Source organism: Scophthalmus maximus, chromosome 13 (assembly GCF_022379125.1).
Source record: "Scophthalmus maximus strain ysfricsl-2021 chromosome 13, ASM2237912v1, whole genome shotgun sequence".
Taxonomy (NCBI): Eukaryota; Metazoa; Chordata; class Actinopteri; order Pleuronectiformes; family Scophthalmidae; genus Scophthalmus; species Scophthalmus maximus.
In genome coordinates, this window is record NC_061527.1 from 8,492,509 (window position 1) to 8,510,608 (window position 18,100).

Consider the following 18,100-nt stretch of genomic DNA (forward strand, 5'->3'; position numbering starts at 1 on the left):
GAAATAAAAAAAGAAATTCAGTTTTGACAACCAGGAATATTTTTTCCCCAACTGTACACATGACACTTTCTGATTCTACCCATATTTATTTTACTCACAGCGAGGACTCTGTGTGTGGTGGTGAGGTGGTCTCTCCAGGCAACACACAGTACATAGGGCAAATAGAGGCTAAAGTATATGAGCCCCCCACAGGCAGCAGCCAGGTTGGCTTTGGAGAAGAAGGTACTAATGAGGAAACACTGCATGATGGTGGCAGTGGCAAACGCCATGAGGAAGAAAAAGACAACCGTCGGGTTGCTGTATGGCAAAATGTCCCCCCACTGGAAGAAAAAAAAGACAAGAAGGCATTGAGCATTCAATGTGCATTCACTTGTCCTTTAATATGTTTGCTGTGGAGCGAGCGGTCATCTCACCTTGAGCATAGCAATGAGAAGCGCTGCAGAGGCCAGGAAAGGAACCACGCTGCTGATGAACCAGCTGAGCCACAGCGTTCCCGTTCCCAGACCCATAATCCTCATGGTTTCCTTCAGCCTTGCCTCCTTCTCGTATACCACGCCTTTGATGATCATGGCAACCGAGTAGATCCAGGCCAAAGTCATGAAGAGAGGCAGGGAGCGGTTCAGCACCCGGAGGAAACTGTAAAAAAAATCAGGAGGAAATTGAGAAATCATGATCAGGGGTCCAGAATGTGGATTTATTGGTTTGTTACCTTAAAAACCTATGTGAACAGTTTACCAAAACATCAATTTACAGCAACACACGACTCACACATCATCCACATAGCAGGGGTAGGGCATCTGCTGGATGTAGATGCCTGTAGTCTGTTGAACTCCAGTCAGGACTCGGCTCACAGCTCTTTCCACCAGGTCCTGGACGTAAACGAAGCCGCCCCAAATGTAGCGCATGTCATTAAATGGGTCAGCTGCTGGGCCCGGATCCCAAAACCTGAAGAAGTAAATGCCAAAAACCTGACAATGAGCACCTGCCTTGAACAACTTCAAAGCTGAAACTGTTCTTTGAGTTTGAAATTGAAAACATAATAAGCTGTGTCACAATGTGGGTTGTCCAGTTATTCCAAAATGCTCTAAGTCTCTATTTCTCAGAAAAGGGTCACGTGGGCAAAACCAAAGCAGCTGCTTCACCATTCCAATGAAAAGATCGATAAATTACAGAGTAAAAGAAGCAGGAAAAGACATTTTGTGTTTTCTCAGCACCTGTCCTTGATCTTGTTTGTCCGGGTCACATCATCGATGTCCATTCGGATCTTGTAGGTGACATGGGGCGGCAGCTCAGGAGATGAAGAGTTGGGCAGCATGAAAACTACACCTGCCCAAAACTGCCTGTCCTCGAGTAGCTCCAGTGCTCTGTCAATCATCTTACCCTCACTCTCCTGCCCCTCCAGTTTGTTCAGAGAGAAACACTGCAGCAAAAGAAAGAAAATGTAAAATATTTGAACGGTGAATGACAGGGAAAAAGACTGAAAGATGAACTTAAGTATCTTTAACAATTCCCCACATATATTTCATAAAAATTCTGTTACACCTATTTCTACACAAAGGTTGACATTTCAGAAATTCTTGCAAAAAAAAAAGCGTAAACAGGGAGAGAGAACCTCAGTGACTTGTGCGAGAGTGGTGATTGTGTGGCTGATGTCGTTGTAGACGTCCAGCCAGGTAGGGGCTGCATTAGGATTCCTAGGGGCGTCTGGCGAGGGTGTGGACAGGAAACGAGAGATCCGCGAGGCCGTCCAGGAAGTGTTTTCCAAACGCATGTTGACCAGTATTGCAACCTCTGGCCGCCTCAACAGATTCTGTTACATAGTCACAAAGACACATAACTTGAAAGAACGATTTTTTGGGGCTTTAAATGTCATGAAAGACTCGTTTTTCTTGCAGAACAACAGAAATTGGTGGGTCAGACCTGCAGGAGTTGAATCTCTACGCTGCTCTCCATGTAGCGCTTGACTCGTGGTCCCACCTCCATCCAGGCTTCATTCAGCTGCTGAAGGATCTGCAGGTCCTCGAAAGTTTTGTTCACCTTCAGCAGATACAACTTGTGGTTATCTTAAATGGATGTATTAACTTAATGATGCCTCCAGTTGTCTTACAACAAGTAGATTAGCAGACAAAGCAGACACAAACTTTCAATACAAAAATCATGAAGATTGTGTGTGATGAATGGAAACTAACACAATTGCCTGTAGCTGTATGTGATATTCATGGATTTCTGCAAGACATGCTCTGAATAGTAATGACACATGCTTTGGTTACAAATAAGGACAACGGTGAAAAATGTCTTCCACTTTTGCAGTTCCTGTCTATTAAGCAGATCAATCTTTATTTTAACTTGTCCCCTGCAGACAACAAGTGAACTTTCTCATTTAACATCATTCCTCTTGTACTAACTCACTAACACTCTCGTGTTTTACCTCTTTCATGACTTGCTGTATTGCAGGAGTGTCTGGTGTGTAAAGTAGTTTTCCAATAAAGAGAGGTTTGATTCCTCTCCACACAATGCGTGACAGAGGGTTGGACTCCAGACCCTGGATCAGACCTTTACAGAACGGACCTGGAGGGAGGAAAGAGGAGACCAAACGGGACAAAACTTAGATGAACAAAACAGGTTGAAACAATACCAGCAGTGCACCCAGAACAAAAGGGAAACAGCTGTTCTTTGATTCAAGTGATGTTGCGCTGATTCGGTGTCTGACCATGAAAACAAACTATAACACTAAACACTGTGATCCGCAAAGGCTCTTACTGGTGCTGTTGTCACGGTCCAGCTCGGTGTCTTCAGTGCCGTTTTTGCCTAAGAAGGACTTGATGTCATTGTCTTCATACCAATTGAGTGACGGGATGCGTTCACCTCCAACGTCGGGGTGACCGCACATGATCCTCGAAAAAGCTCGGAAACTCTCTCTGGGCAGCGCCGTGCGATTCTCAGGAGACAGAAGACGAAGAGCTGCGCTCATGTCTGCAAAGCTGGAGAGGGAGGAAAACTGATAGGAAGACAGAAGTGATAGCAAGCAGGTTTGGAGAAAGAGAAAGGAAATATTATTCAGTCAGAAAGTAAGAAAAACAGACAGAAAACTACAAAACCATATACAAACAACAAATGCTTCCTGTAGCCACTACATGTAAAAGCTTCAAGGTTGTTTACATCACGTAAAATGAAAAGAGTCACAGGCTGCATTCAAATGTTCAACATTCAGCCTTGCGGACTGAGCCCCTGCAGACTTTTGTCATGCGTAAATTGACTTCTTCGGCATTATCACCCAAAGTGTGAGGCTTCTGGAACCGCCTGAATTGTGCTATGAAACAGGATTTCAAGATCTCCTGTGTTTCCATTGAAATTCACTGACTTTTTTGAGTTAAAGGTCAAGATCTGTTTTTGTAATTGGATCTTAATGGTATTGATATTTGCATTTTTTGCTATGTGCAGGTTAAAATGTTCACTAAAATTTTACATGAGCTGCCAAAAACAATACAAAGAATACAGATTGAAATACTCTAAACGGAGGATCCTCACATCATATATTGTCCTTTTAGTTTTTCAGATTATAACAATCAAAATTATTTTGCATCTTCATATTCTATAAATGAAATATGAAATACTGTACTTATAAGGGAAGCACAACAATTCAGTTGTTAGCGCTGTCGCCAATAACAAAAATAACCATCTATTCAGTGGTCTCACTTGTTTAAACAGACATATTCATAATGAATGCAAACATGCAGCATTTCCAAAACATTCTCAGGCTGTGAATGTTTTTTTTCCTTACATCATCCACGAGGACAGCCAGCTCCTGCGAAACTGAGGTGACGGCCCGGCTGATGTCCCTGAGGTCTCCAGCGTTGGCCATCAGACGGTCTCTCTGACAGGAGGGAGAGACAGACGGCTCATCAGAGAGATATATATATATATATATATCTAAGCAAATCAGTGTCATTGGAAACAGAAAACTGTATCTGAATTCTTTGAATCTCACTGGTAAGTTTACAGAAGGTAGTGTGTTCCCCCCGTCCACTGATTCTTACCCTGAACAATTTGGTGAAGTCGAGCTGAGAGAGAAAAAGGCGCTCGGCCTCTTGCAGGACGTCAGCAGGCAGGTCACACAGCTGAGTCTGAAGATCATTCTGGACGGCTTCTCCTCCGTCCACCATCAGAAACTGTCTTAACATGCTTGCGTTACACACCAAGTCCTTGAGCTGCATCTGAGCTCCAGCCAGAGAAACCTGAATGGGAAATTGAAAGTTAAACGCATTATGCATCTTTTGGGAAATTATAATGGTGGCAGAACAGATGAACTGATTTGACTAGAGCCATATTCTGGAGGATTTGGTGCTCTTCACCTGTAAGTTGAGACGAGCCTTCATCAGCTGGTTGACGGTTGCAGGCGACAGGCTGCTGTTGGTCAGGAGGAAGGTGGAAAGCGTCTCATTGGCTGTCATGTAATCTTCTATTGTTTCGACTGCAGAAGAAAGAGAGACATTAAGTCCTGCATGACAAGAAAAAAAAATCCACAACAGAATATATCCACAAGCTGTTTGCAGGTTGGTTCATGCCCTGCGCGACACCAACGGTAGAGATTTCTAAGATAGAATGAGTATATTTTATTTGCTCCAGTTCGAGAAATGTGCTTTAATTCAAAATCCGTAACATTAAATTGCACTCAGCTCTGGGGACATAAATAGTGTGGCTGAGATAATAGATAATTGCATTTCCCGTCATGCATGACTATGACTATTATCCCGAAGGCTTGTTCACTATCTCACCTAAAGTGCTGGTTTGTGAAGCTAGATTGAAAATGGAAGGTCAAGCAGGGGAGTTACAAACGTCGTAATATTAACATCCTCCATTAGAATGTTGGACTTATAATACACTTGAGAATGTACTTTCATTCATCCGATTATTTGTTCGGGACAGTCATGTAATTTGATCTGCGTACAGTAAGGAGAGGCTGAACAGACTCTCTGTGCTCCGTTCACAACAGCAGTAAAAGGCCACATTCAGCCAGTCACTCAACACCTGTTTAAAGCCTTTCATGGCTTCACTGAAACCTTGACCACTACTGTAACCGATCAGTCCTGCTCAGATAAGTCTGGGAACAGTTCTGGATCAGAGACAAATCCTGAATAAATTTCAGTGCTTTCTAACCTCTACTCCTAACCCTTGACCGCCTGCAGTGGCTTAATCCTGTTATACCTGATACTTCTTTGTTTGTTTGTGTGCTTGTTGTTTTTACCTTGTTTAATACTAGAGAAAGAAAGAACACTATGGTCATCTCGTCTCCCTGCTCTCCAAAACACAATTACCTTTTTTACAACTTCACTGACAGAAGCCAAGGATCTATTGGGTTTCTCCACGTACATAATTTATTCTGATTCCTGGAGAACAATCTTAAAGACATACATACAAATTCTTGTTTGTCGTGTTCGTTTTGCCATACCACAATAACTGGACACATCGTCCATGTCTATCTAATGATACATATCTTTCTGAAGAACATTGCCATACATTTAATCAGGGTTTTTTTTAAATTTTAGGTGAACGTAAACACCAGTGTTTTTAAAGTGTCACAGTGTCGCAATGTCAGTGCAGCCCCTCAGATCAGTGCAAGAGCATATTCAAATATGCTGTGGTACAGTACCTGGCCAAGCTCCAGGTCTCTCGCCCAGCCTCCGGACACTCTCCCTCAGGTCCTCAAAGCCAGAGAAGCTCCGGTTTCCACTATAGGACAGAACAGTGTTGGCGTCCACGAAGAGACGAGACAGTCTGTGAAAGCAGAGCAACAAGAGGAGTCCTTACTGGTACAAACAATGCAGTTAACTTTGATATTACTGCTGCCCAGCATACTTTTTTCAGTAAACCACCAAAAACCAACTTCCGTTCGTGAACATCACCTGGTAACATTCTAACTTATTAATACTTACTTATAACACAAGTCTTGGTGAATCATTTTAAACAATTTGGTCTGTTTGTCTCATGGAATAGTGCATGAACAAGCTATCATTCTTCTGCGAACGGTAACACTCCACACACCTGTCTACGCTCGTTTTTAACCTCTTGTCTACCTACATGGAGTTGTCAAAGTTGCCAAATTGTCCTGGGGTCTCCCCTGGTGTCGGGCTGTGGAAGCAGGGGTTGTTGATGTTGCAGACGATCCCCTGAATCCAGGGCAAGGTGCCCGCAGAGGGCAGGGCTTTGTTTGGAAAGTGACCTACAAACAAAGGAAAAGAAAAATCAAACACAAACCGTTAAGTGCAAGAAGATAAGCCTGAAATATGCAACAATTAAAATACTGTGGTGCTGATCCGAAACTCAATCTACAATAATCGCAGTAAGATGTTGTTAGTGTTTTTGTTTTTTTACAACTGGTATTGAATCATAATATAATTACCCTCAATCTGAAGTGAGCTGCTTTTACCTTTCATGACTGATCCAAAGAGGACAAATACAGCAAAGAAGCGTGTTCTTACTTTGTCTCTACTGAATTTTGCACCAGGTAGTACAGAACTATTCTAAAGTGTCTCCTACATCTTTACTATGTCATTTTATATCACCCTATACCAGAAATGTTATTAGAAAGTTAAGATTTACAATGAAAGTATACAAAAGAAGAACTTCTATCATATGGTCAAGAAGTTTGCAGCGTAGGTAAACAAATGTGCGTGTCTGGCAGAATAATCACTGAGTGACTTAATCCTCTTTAGCTGGTTGATAAAGGGCCAATTTTCTAAACCGTCAGTGTGTGTGTGAAAAGACACACACATTACATAATAACCCTCACATTGGCTCTGTTTGTAAGGCGGGTGTGACTGACGAACAGAGATGAGGATGACAAAGAGGAAGAGTGGCCAGAGAAGCTCGATGATCAGTTGGATCTACACAGGGAGAAGAAGGGAGCCGTTAACTGTGCATCAAATACTCAAGAAAATACATTGACTAGGACTGTCATCTAGTGTGTCCTACACTGTAGCAGATACAAATAGAACTTCAGCTGGTGCCGTTATTATAGTCAATTTGTGCAATGCAGTGGGAAAATAATTAGCTCATTTAATGTCCTAGTCTTTTCTTACAGAATGAAAATTTATTTTCTCTCTAAACAGTGAAAAATGGCACCTTGTTCCTCCTGCGGTATGTGATGTTTTTCCAGAGCAGGAGGAAGAGCTGTCTGAAAACCCCCATGGCTCTGAACAGCTACCTCACCATGATGTGGTCCTGGAAAACATAAGACCATAAAAAACATTTTAAAAATCACATGAGGTTATTACCTGCTTTTTTTAATGGAAATTTGTCCATATGCATTTTATTTTTTATTTAAATTCTTACTGACTTTCGACTTCTGATGTTGACTATGATTAAGCTAACGTTAGTCAGGACTGTAGTGATAAACTGTACCTGACTCCCTGCAAAAAAAAGAGGCTAAGGACAGCTGAACCTTTATCTTCTTTAACCTTTATATATATATATATTTTAACTTTTCCCTTACAAACCCGTTACTTTAATAAAGATATATTGGAGAGGATGAACCCTCCTGTGCGTTGGCAGACCTAATGGGATGATTTTGTGGCTTGTTCTGTTTTTTGTGCCCAGTGTGATTTGCTGAAGACGAACAATCCCCTGCTTTATCCTGAAATCCTCCTGATCCTAACAGCTTACCTGTGTCCCACTGAGACTCTGAGCATTCACTTTTGCTCTGTGAAGGCCTGCGCACTGTGTTTGTGCTGCAGTGAATAATCTTGGGATCCAGATTGTGATTTTGTGCAAGGTTGGAAAGAAAGATCGGTATATTAGATATTTCCTTTGCAAATCTAACTGGGACAGTGTGTGGCGTTAGAGTGACGCTCATTTGTTTACATTTCAAGGTTTCTCAGGTGTGTCACCATGTCAAGCGTCAAATACAGGTTTTTATGTCATCTTTTACATCTATTTTGTCCCTGAACATTAAAGCGTTTCCATTTCTGAGGTCATATCATAAGGAGGCTTATAGCAGAAAAATACAGGTTATTATTGCAATTTAACATATTTGCCAGTTGACACTTCAAGCGAAAGTAGCATACATATTATGTTATTACATATTATAAGGAACATGTTAAAAAAACAAACCTCGTGACGTAATTCAAAATTAAATTACCGGTACAAATTATGCGCAAAAAATTAAATCACAACTTCGCATTATTTGAGCAACATGAAGGCATTTCATCGTGTCATTTTCTGGAACCTGTTCGAACAAAAAATGTGTAGAAATATATATATATATCTTACCAACCATTAATAGTTAATGCCACTATCTCTGCTAGCAAACAACAAACTAGGAAAGAAAAGGAGGAAAACACCGAGCTAACAGTCATGCGTTAGCATTACATGAGGACCAGGATATAGCTTCCTCTCTCTAGCATGTAACGTACCGGTGCCGTTATTAGCTGAACAGGCTCTTTCACGTAAGATACATCTAAAGCAATGAGTTCCACAGACTCACAACACTGTAGTTAATCATTACCTCTCTGTACTACAGGTGATACCGTCTCCTTTCAGCGCTGCGCACACACCGACGGTCGGTAGCTCGTCATTGACTCTGTCGGTTTGTTGAGAGCAGGTGAAGAAGAAGAAAACAGTCCAGCCCACACGCGACGCCTATTGGCTACAGTGCATTCACGGGGGTGTGGTCGAAAAAGCCGGTGTCGAATCTAATTGGTTTGCGTCTAATGTTTTGGTAAGAGGACAGCTGATTGGCCAGGCGTGGGCAGCAACGTTCCATACATGCTTGCCTTAGATAATAAGAATTATAATCTTTCATTGTTTATGAGGTTATAAAAATTTTTTTCTATTATTATATTACATTTAATACCCATAACTAATTAAAATAGTAGAAGCAGTAATATCTGTTTACTGTTTAATAGTTTCAGTTAAATACAGTATATTGCAATGATAACATCATCACAGGATGGTCCTTGTCAAAACACAATTAAAACTCTAGTACTAAATAATTGTTTCTCAAAATATATTTGATTTCATATGAAGGAACTGAAACTAACTCGTTGAACACCTTTTTTTCAATAAATAATTTAAAAAAAAGACACCTTACAGATAATTTTAATGAAAACATCCAAAACAGCAAACTCTTAAAAATATAAGCATCTCTCTGTCATATAAGGCAGTTACCCTTCAACTGTGCATGATACCTGCTTACTGTCAGGCACAGTCAGGAAAAGCATTGTATGAATGAACCGGAGCGTCGCACCCAGCAGCCTACTCGTCTGGAGCTCGTCACAGATACCTGATACACGCGAGTACGTGAGGCAGGTTTACCTCAGGCACACCTGGTTGGAAGACTCATGATTACTCAACATTGTTCACCCCCATGTAAGTTATTCATTCATTCATTCATCGTCTACCGCTTTATCCATTTAAGGGTCGCGGGGGGTCGCTGGAGCCAATCCCAGCTAACATTGGGCGAGAGGCGGGGTACACCCTGGACAGGTCGCCAGCCTATCGCAGGGCCACATACAGACACGGACAATCATTCACTCTCACATTCACACCTACGGTCAATTTAGAGTCTCCAATGAACCTAACCCCATTCTGCATGTCTTTGGTGTGTGGGAAGAAGCCGGAGAACCCGGAGAGAACCCACGCATACACGGGGAGAACATGCAAACTCCACACAGAAAGGCCCTGGTTGAACCGGGATTCGAACCCAGAACCTTCTTGCTGTGAGGCGAAGGTGCTAACCACTACACCACCGTGCAGCCCCCATGTAAGTTAGTGAAGTAAAAAAACAAAAAAACATTGCGCATATGCATTATTGAATATCAGCTACTGCCTGCATTATTAAATATCTGATAAATATAAATTGAAAGCCAACGTCTATCCCTGTCCCTTAAAAATATGTTTTTACGTTATTCAAATGGACTTTACATCTAAAATATATATAGCTAGACTCATTTGTTGTCAACAGTGGTGTGACACAAGCTTATGATATGCTGTGCGGTCAATTGCATAATATTTTCTGAGTTTGGCAAAAGTTCATGTAGCTTGAACACTGTGCAGATTTTTTTTTTTGTCTTTGCAGGACGTGCTCAAAGGAACACTGGTTGCTCCTGTCCTGTCAAGAGCCGATATGTTGAGGCTGGCATTGTCTTCAAGTGAATCTGCCCAGAAAGAAAAAAATGAATCAATCACAATTTCAACGGTGAGAAAACGTTATCAGTTTTCAGATTTTCCAGATTAATGGAAGAATTTGATCACCTCTCCTATTGCATTCGTTAGGATCTGGATGATCTTGTCGTGTGGTGTGGCGACAACACTTTGCCCGTTTATTTCAATGATGCGGTGCCCGACACGTATGCCTCCTCTCTCTGCTATACCGCCCCGCATCAGACTGCAGATCTGCAACAGGAAATAAGAGAAAGGGATGCATTAATAAATGTGTTTGAAAGCTGGAATAACAACTTGATTTCAAATCGACCAATATAGTAAATCAATGAATTTGTAAAGTGTTTACAAAACTACTAGTAAACCAGCACAAAAAACCTCTACTAGCTTTGTGGGCAAGACAAACCCTGAGTAAAATCCTCCTTTGATAATGACAGTAAAAATATGAATATTGACGTACGATGCCATCCTCCACACTGAAGCCCAGCTGAAACTTGGGATCTGGTCTCTTGATAATCGCTATGGTGACCGGAGGGCAGTGGACGATGCTGAGCTTCACATACTTTTGGCTTTTCAGGTCCTGCGATGGAAGCAAAATGTGAGAACAACAAGTTGCAATATGCCCAGTCAGTTTTGTGACTTTGATGACAAGATCCGAACAATTGATGCTAGTAGACGGTAAAAACTCACACCTTAATTCATTCTCAATGAATCAGAGAAAGTTTATTATTATTATTATTTTTCTGTCAACCATCTAATCATTAGTCAACTATATTTTGGACTGACTATTTCAGCCCTGGAATTCACTGTCAAATCAGTACTGACACAATCTCTCACTGCAAGGAAACAGTGCCATCTAGTGTGCACTTAAGGACAGTGCACAAGCAAGATTATTTGAATGTACACTTTAAAAACAGTTGACATCTTTCCATATCATTATTATTTTTGATACTGATGTTGTTATTGCAATGATAATAAGTCTGTGCCCGAGTTTTCCCTTCTTACCCGGATGATGTTCTGGCAGGTGGTAATGGGCAGACCCACCATGCTGGTGCTGTTGACCGACATGATGCGGTCGCCGATGCTGAGTTCGCCGCAGCGCTCAGCCGGACCTCCGTGAAGGAGGTTGGCCACCACCACAGTGGGGAGGATGGAGCCCCAACCCGACTCCACCACCGCCAGCCCTAAGATCTCTCCAGGAGGCTTTGTGATGACTACCTGAACCACACACAGGAAAATCTGGTTAACCCATGATTCATCATCAATTATCTTTAATCTATTTTGTCACAATATAAAGCAGATAAACGATCATAGACACAAAGCCATCCTTCAAGAAAAGGCAAATTATGTGTATTTTCAGGATCTTTCAAGTCTACTGTTAGATTCTGGCAACTGTTACTTTAGAGAGGGCAGTTACATATAATTCATAATAAATGACATGAGAAATGAGATTAGGACAATGAGAGACAAGTTTTTGGCAGAAAAAACAAGATGGAGGAGAGCAGGACACGATACTCTTTCTGCCTGAAGGTATGTCCCACTTCTGGACTAGACACTGCCTCAAAATAACTTTTACAAGATATTCTCTGTGGAAAGCTGAAATATGATATAAGAGGATTCTTTCAAAACCACAATCTCTCTGCGTACATCTCTGAGGTTCTGAGAGTCGGAGAAGTGGGCCAGGTCGCCATTGTAGAGCTCCTGACTTTCCAGGTAGTCACTGTATTCGCCGGGTCTCAGGTCACTGGCTTTGATCCCGTTGGCCTGCAGGAACTGTTGATAGGCCACTCCGAACGCCTGCCCAATAGCTTGGGCAATGGTCTGAGCCTGAATGTAAAAAAAAAGGAGGAGAGAAAAAAAGGTTTAGACATACACGCTGCCCTGCTGCTACTGCTCGGCACTAATACTGATGAGACTTGTTGCTACATTCAAATCTATGAGGAGACTTTTGTATCTGAATGGCAGGTATCTGAGGGCATTTTTTTAAATAAATATTTTTTCCTTCACTCTTTCACACTCTGTTTGTACTGTCACAAATTAAAGCAAATTAGTTAATTTGCAAACATCTCAACAGTACAAATGTCACATCCTGAATAAAGTAACTATTTTTCCATCCTGTTTCATTGTATTTGTTTGTTAAATTCAATAATCTACTCGCCTTGCTCACTCTAAAAATGTACTTCTAAATAAAACGTTTCATATAAAATGTGTTGAGTTGGGAAAACCTAGCAGTGAAAACAGGAGCCTTGTGGCCTTCAGTATCCCATAGCTAATTGGTTTCTAAAAGAAACTCTTCCTCCTCCCATTCAGTCTTGCCAAAAGTGGGGAACTGGGATGACAGCCAGGCCTTTTTTACATTCAGGAGATCTTGCTGCCTTGTCTGGAGGAAGGAAACCAGGCCAAGCTGTAGCTGAAACTGTTGTGCAGCAGGAAACTGCACATTTGATCTGAGATGCAACTCTGTGAAAAGCAAGAGACACTTCAACAATGCGAGTTGTTTGCTTGATGCTTGCCTCAAGGCTCAAGACTCCTGCGGAAGCAATTAAGTCGTGGCCAGTATGAAAATCACAAAACCAGAGCAGGAAACCCTGTTTCCATCCTGTAACCAGCACAGCAGCTGTTGGAGTCTCAGGTTCATTTTTTTTTAAAGATCCGATATGTCAATCAAATAAAAGGTTCCCATTTTCTAGGTAAGAAAAGTCATGCTGCAATATGACTTTTCAATCGATTGACTCACATCCTCGGAGGAGAAGACGTGGCAGATCATTAAGCACTTCTTCTGAGGCCCCGAGGAGGAGGATGGAGAGGGAGAGTTGGAGGACCCGTCACCGTCCTGCCCTTTACGTTTCCTCCGTGCCATGAGGACGACGATGGCACCAATGTCGGCAATGTAGGAGATCATCTGCAGAGCGTGATCCATCATCGCTTCCTGAGTGAGAGGAAGTCACGTGGGGGTTAATATAACTGAGAGAAGATAGAAAGGTCTGGTTTTCAATTTCAAACTGTACAGACTTGAACCTCGAGGCCGGAAATAGGTAATTAATTTCCAAACCACTGCCCCGCCTTAATTTCTTTCCATCTTCGCCTGGTGCTCAACTCTCAAATTTACTCTTCTGACGGTTTGACAATAAGCTGATGTAAAGCAGGACAGGGGTAGGCTATGTTAACAGGAAATCTAATTAAGAAGGCAAACATAAACTTTGTAAAAATAAAAAAAAAGCTTGTGGGAATTTTGTCTTATCTTGTAATGGAATTATTGAAATTATTAAATTTGACAGGCTGGAGTTTCCTTAAAGAGGAAAGTATTTCACCTCGCATATTTAATAATAACAATGTAATTTATTAGTGCATTTTTTTCCTTCAACAGCAACTCTGTGTCTTAACGAGTAAAAACATTACTTGTCATTAATACCTGAAACCAACAAAACATCATCAGAAAGCTGAGACTAATTCTAAGTGTAAGTATGGTGCAGTGAGGCACAACCAGCCTTTTGAAGGGGGCACTGACAGTACATGACCCACTTCTTCTTTCATGACAAGTCAACCACACAATGGAAGAAAATACACTCTACTATTACTGCAACATTACTGCACTGCTCTCATGTTGAATCACCTTCCAGCTCTATATTAAGGATTCTTGCTGCAGGAGCTCAACGTGGTGGCAAACAATTACAGATCACTTTAGAAATATAAAGTTTGAAAATGATAATGTAATTATATATATATATATATATATATATATATATATATATATTTTAAAAATCAAACCCTTAATGTATGTTTCAGGTTTTTTGGTCATATTCATCAAAAGAGAGCGAGTAGGAACACTAGATTAGATTTTTTTTTTTTAATAGACAAACACTGGAAATTACAGACGTCAAAGCATTTTACATGTTTAAGTATTACAACTTTATTACCTTTCAAAAACTCCTCCAATCAAGTTGTGGCTTTTCAACACTTAAATGGTGAAAGATATGTTCATAGAGTAACAACTGTAATATTGATGCAGCTAATAATACGGTTTAATACTAATTTATATTTCCGTAAGAGCAATTCTGTAATAGTGCCAAAAGCTGGCAAACCACAAGAGGAAAGGATGATAACATTTACTACTGTAATGGTAAAAACAGTCAGATTATTTTGTTAATCAGCTGTAGCAGAACAAGTACTGTACCTGTGTGTCAGCACTGAGCACTTTGATTCGCTGCGTGGAGATAAACAAATCCACTTCAGTCATTGGCTGGGTCTCGCCCTCTGGAGCCTGGAAAGAAATACAGTCCAACAAAAGTACTAGATCAGTACAGGGCATGAGTTGAATCTCAGTAGAAACATTTGATTTCTAATTGAGATGATATTAAAATACTGGTATTTTATGTTGGGAAACAACACCACAGAGAAACTCTATGAAGCAATGTAGCACAGAATCTATGGTTCTTTATGTCGTAGAATTGTCTCCTCTCTTGTGTAAGAGACTGTGCTTGGTGCACTGTGTGGGATCATCTTATCCTTGGCAGGTCAGGTCACTGTCTCTGGATGTCATAGTCTTAGATTATAGTTGAAACATCCTGATTCTAAGGAGCCATTCCATCCGTTTAATGACGACATGATTCTGATAGTTAAATATGCCACGCTGACCGGGAACGGGAGTTTTTTTTTTATCATACACTTTTTGATCTTTGTACGAACCAGAAAACCCCTCAATATTGAGCTCCTGTAATAAATACTTCTGCTTAAGACATCTAAGGTCTCCGTCTCCCTGATTCAGTCAGTGGTGATGTGTCAAGCTTCCATTTCTATGCGGTATCAATGGTGAGCCGATGGTTTTAGGCGTCTCTCTGACTGGACTTCACCTTTATTCGGTCCACGGCCTCCTGAGCCTGAGTCATACGAGAGTTCGTAGACGGGTTCTTCTCTGATTTGATCTGAGTGGAGCCCAGATACTTGGCTCCAAATATCACCCCATCCAACAGGTCCTCAGGGTCACAAGGACCCGGCACTAAAACGTAAAACAGCATTCATGATCAAAAATGACCTGTCTTCATTGCCTCCCAGCTGAATTTCTGCAAGATGAAAGCGTAGGGGGGATGACTTACCATCTTTATATGCAGGATGATCATCAGCACTCTGCAGTGACAGAAAAGAGGGAAAAATACTGATTTTTCGAGATACTCTCTGATCAGTTGAGCAATATATTATTTGTGCAATAACAAATGTGAAGTGTACAGTCTTTTACATGATTATCGTAATAGCACCTTGACCTACCTGCTCACTTTCTGCAGCAGCGTCTTCATCTGGAGGCTCCTCGCCAAGCTTCATCCACACTGGTTCAGGATACTCTTCGTCAGGCAGGGAGGAGATGGATTCCTCCCTGTGCCGCCGATGTTGACCATTTCCGCCTTTGCCCCAGAACCTCTGCGCGTCCTCCTGACTGTAGGAAACGGACACTACGGCGTCCACATCCCCTCCGTGAGGCAAACGAGTGGGACGCGGTGTAGCACTGATCTCTGTGCAGTGCAGCAGCCCCAGCAGGTCTCTCTGGTGGCTCTCAGAGAACAGCAACCCAGTGGTTTCAGCGCTGTCATCTGTAATTGGCGAAGGAGCACGGGCCTCCAGCTCAGACAGACTAGAGTAGTGACGGTGAGGTGGTGTCCGATGATCGGGACGAGGCTCCTCTTCACCCATCAGCTGGAGCTGGCTGAGCAGGGTGTGAATGCTGCTGTGGTCTTCATCAGCTGATCTTCTGTCTGCAATTTCCTCTTCCGTGACTACATTTTCTACATTCCCTAATGTTACCCCCTCCTGGTCTTCCTCAACCTCAACCTCATCCTCAGCCTCCAAGTCCTCCACCCTCGACCCTTCTTCCTCATCAACTGCTGCATCTACTTCCACCTCAGAAATCTGGACTGGCTCTGAATTATTTTGCACCAGTTCCTGCTGGTTTAAGTTGAGTTGAGCCACTGTGTCACTCACGTCCAAAGGTAGTAACACCTGCTCCCCTGGACTGGCCTTGTCCGAGCTGTCAGCAGTAGGAGGGAAGCTGGGCTCGTCCAGGTCATCCGCGGAGCCCGTCTCGCTGGAGGAGTCAGACCTCCAGTCTAACGGAGGAGGCTCAATCGGGTTGTAGGCATCCAGATCCTCCACCTCTGAACCCGGCCGAGCTGCCACAGTCCGTCTGATGACCTCAACCCCAGAGGCTTCATCAGCCGGGACAGAGTCAGACCACCGGGTGTCTGAGGGGGCAGAGGTGGACTTATCCGCAGGGCAGACGTCTGTGTCCATTTCGTAAGAAAGCCTGTCAGAGGAAAACCGGCGTTATAGTAATATTCCTGGGTGAGGCCAAAATTAGGGCCTGTCACAAGAACTACTTTTTGTCAGACGATATATTAGGCCAGATATTATTGCGATAAACGATATTGCCCTTTTTCGACAGCCATTTTTTGAAGACTGAATAATGTGAGCTATTAGTGAATGCCTATTGGTCGTTGTGTGTGTGTGTGTGTGTGTGTGAATCACTGCACTCTTCTCCTACACAAGAGAAATCTTATCTACGAGCAGATGGTACCAAAACAGTCTGTGAGCTGCGCCTCCGACACTAATAAAGATAAATGAGAGGATTGAAGCAGTGTGACTGGCCACGTCAACAAACCACACACGTGAACAAAATGGCGATTATCCAGGTCAATAAAAATGATCGAGTTCATGCGTCGTACGATGAGTCAATGAATTATTTCACCGTGACAGGTCTAGCCACGATGCAGCAGACAACCAAGGAGTAATGGTTCATAAGGTTAGAGTTGAACCTGAAACACACTCATTCACCCTCTCGTCCTTATTGCCCCACGACCATTGAGATAGACTGCAGAGCTCAAAGTACATGGACATCATGTACAATGTGAGTCACCATCAAATGCGCCACATCCACCCACAATACATTTTTAGGAAAAAAAACAACATTCAGTTTCATCTAATGCCCCCAAAAATGGATAGTCTGGAGAACTAGGAGGTGAAGTAATTCTAATCCCATGTGTTGACTAATGCAGTTTACCAAACTCCATTCAACAATCTCACGTTTTAACAGTGAATAGATCTGACAGGTCTTCTAGTAAAACTCAAAATCTAATAACTAATCGTTTACAACACTTCAATAAATATTAGAGATTTATTTCCGGAAAACAAGATTGATTGGATCTATTCAGGTGATTGGATGCAATTTACACGGTCAGAAAAAAAATCCTCCAATCACAGAAAAGCAGAAGTGTCTCACACCAACTTGGCTAACTCGAGTTAGCTGCTCCGAAGAGCTTGAGGCTAATTACGATGCGAATCGACGCTGCAGCACTTTAACGTGGAAAGTTCTTTACAAAACACGGAGATTAGATTAAAACTGCGGAGGTTTGAGGAGCCGTCACCTGATATTCGGGGTCTCGCTCGGTTCCTTTGTGCCCCGACAGAGGCTCCTGAAGGCGCCACGACAGACGAGTCGACGTGGTGTGGGATCTGAGCCTTTTCCAAAACTTCGGGTGTGTTTTGTTCGTCATACTAACAAACAACAGCAGCGCCGGTAAATGTAGTAGTTTTACATAATCCACGGGTTAATTAAAAATAACAACCAGTCAGAGTTCTTCTGTTGTTATTGTTGCTGCTGCTCTTGAACCGACGGTTTTCTACTCGTACGAAAGAGGACTGTTACTGTGCTGCGTTCAAGTACTACACGTCTCTTGGGTCGTATACCAACACGGCTTTACAACACTTTTCCAGAACCCGTACGATTTATTGTAGCAATCCTACAAACCTTTTTTTTTAATAATTGAAACTTCTAGGTCGAAATAAAAGTTGTATACCCAGCTTTTGTAGATTTGAAAGGGGCGTCTGACATCTATATGTGGGGTCGAATATACGTTTTCAATCATTAATTTCGCTTTGTCCGCCGGCACCTGAAGGC

The 18,100-nt window shown here is 42.2% G+C and overlaps 2 protein-coding genes across 3 annotated transcripts in view; both read right to left on the minus strand.

Moving 5' to 3' along the window:
• abca7 (ATP-binding cassette, sub-family A (ABC1), member 7) overlaps positions 1-9,496 on the minus strand; it is a 28,692-nt gene extending 19,196 nt beyond the window's left edge. For both annotated transcript variants that reach the window (XM_035646704.2, XM_035646703.2), the window contains exons 1-16: positions 8,504-9,496; positions 7,123-7,221; positions 6,791-6,884; positions 6,079-6,220; positions 5,651-5,775; positions 4,353-4,471; positions 4,038-4,235; positions 3,782-3,874; positions 2,761-2,998; positions 2,429-2,568; positions 1,921-2,037; positions 1,613-1,810; positions 1,215-1,420; positions 769-945; positions 414-636; positions 99-320 (exon numbers count right to left, since the gene is read on the minus strand). In XM_035646704.2, coding sequence (XP_035502597.2) covers positions 99-320; positions 414-636; positions 769-945; positions 1,215-1,420; positions 1,613-1,810; positions 1,921-2,037; positions 2,429-2,568; positions 2,761-2,998; positions 3,782-3,874; positions 4,038-4,235; positions 4,353-4,471; positions 5,651-5,775; positions 6,079-6,220; positions 6,791-6,884; positions 7,123-7,188 — 2,358 coding nt within the window. In that variant the 5' untranslated portion in view covers positions 7,189-7,221; positions 8,504-9,496. The remainder of the gene's footprint in view (positions 1-98; positions 321-413; positions 637-768; positions 946-1,214; positions 1,421-1,612; positions 1,811-1,920; positions 2,038-2,428; positions 2,569-2,760; positions 2,999-3,781; positions 3,875-4,037; positions 4,236-4,352; positions 4,472-5,650; positions 5,776-6,078; positions 6,221-6,790; positions 6,885-7,122; positions 7,222-8,503) is intronic.
• A 547-nt stretch (positions 9,497-10,043) lies between these two features.
• On the minus strand, positions 10,044-17,870 carry si:ch73-40i7.5 (amyloid-beta A4 precursor protein-binding family A member 3). The gene is made up of 11 exons (XM_035646709.2): positions 17,568-17,870; positions 15,421-16,450; positions 15,252-15,282; positions 15,009-15,154; positions 14,333-14,419; positions 12,896-13,087; positions 11,806-11,985; positions 11,164-11,376; positions 10,619-10,738; positions 10,252-10,392; positions 10,044-10,154 (listed from the first exon to the last, which is right to left on the minus strand). Exons 2-11 carry the CDS (start codon positions 16,435-16,437, stop codon positions 10,083-10,085), a joined length of 2,199 nt encoding a protein of 732 aa, XP_035502602.1. The 5' UTR covers positions 16,438-16,450; positions 17,568-17,870; the 3' UTR covers positions 10,044-10,082.
• Between the last annotated feature and the right edge of the window lie 230 nt (positions 17,871-18,100).

Coding starts and splice junctions, on each gene's coding strand:
- si:ch73-40i7.5 (XM_035646709.2), bottom strand. CDS start 16,437: ATGGACACAGACGTCTGCCCTGCGGATAAGTCCACCTCTGCCCCCTCA. Junction 14,420..15,008: donor AGGCCGTGGACCGAATAAAG/GTGAAGTCCAGT, acceptor ATTTCTTTCCAG/GCTCCAGAGGGCGAGACCCA. Junction 10,155..10,251: donor TAACGAATGCAATAGGAGAG/GTGATCAAATTC, acceptor CTTTCTGGGCAG/ATTCACTTGAAGACAATGCC.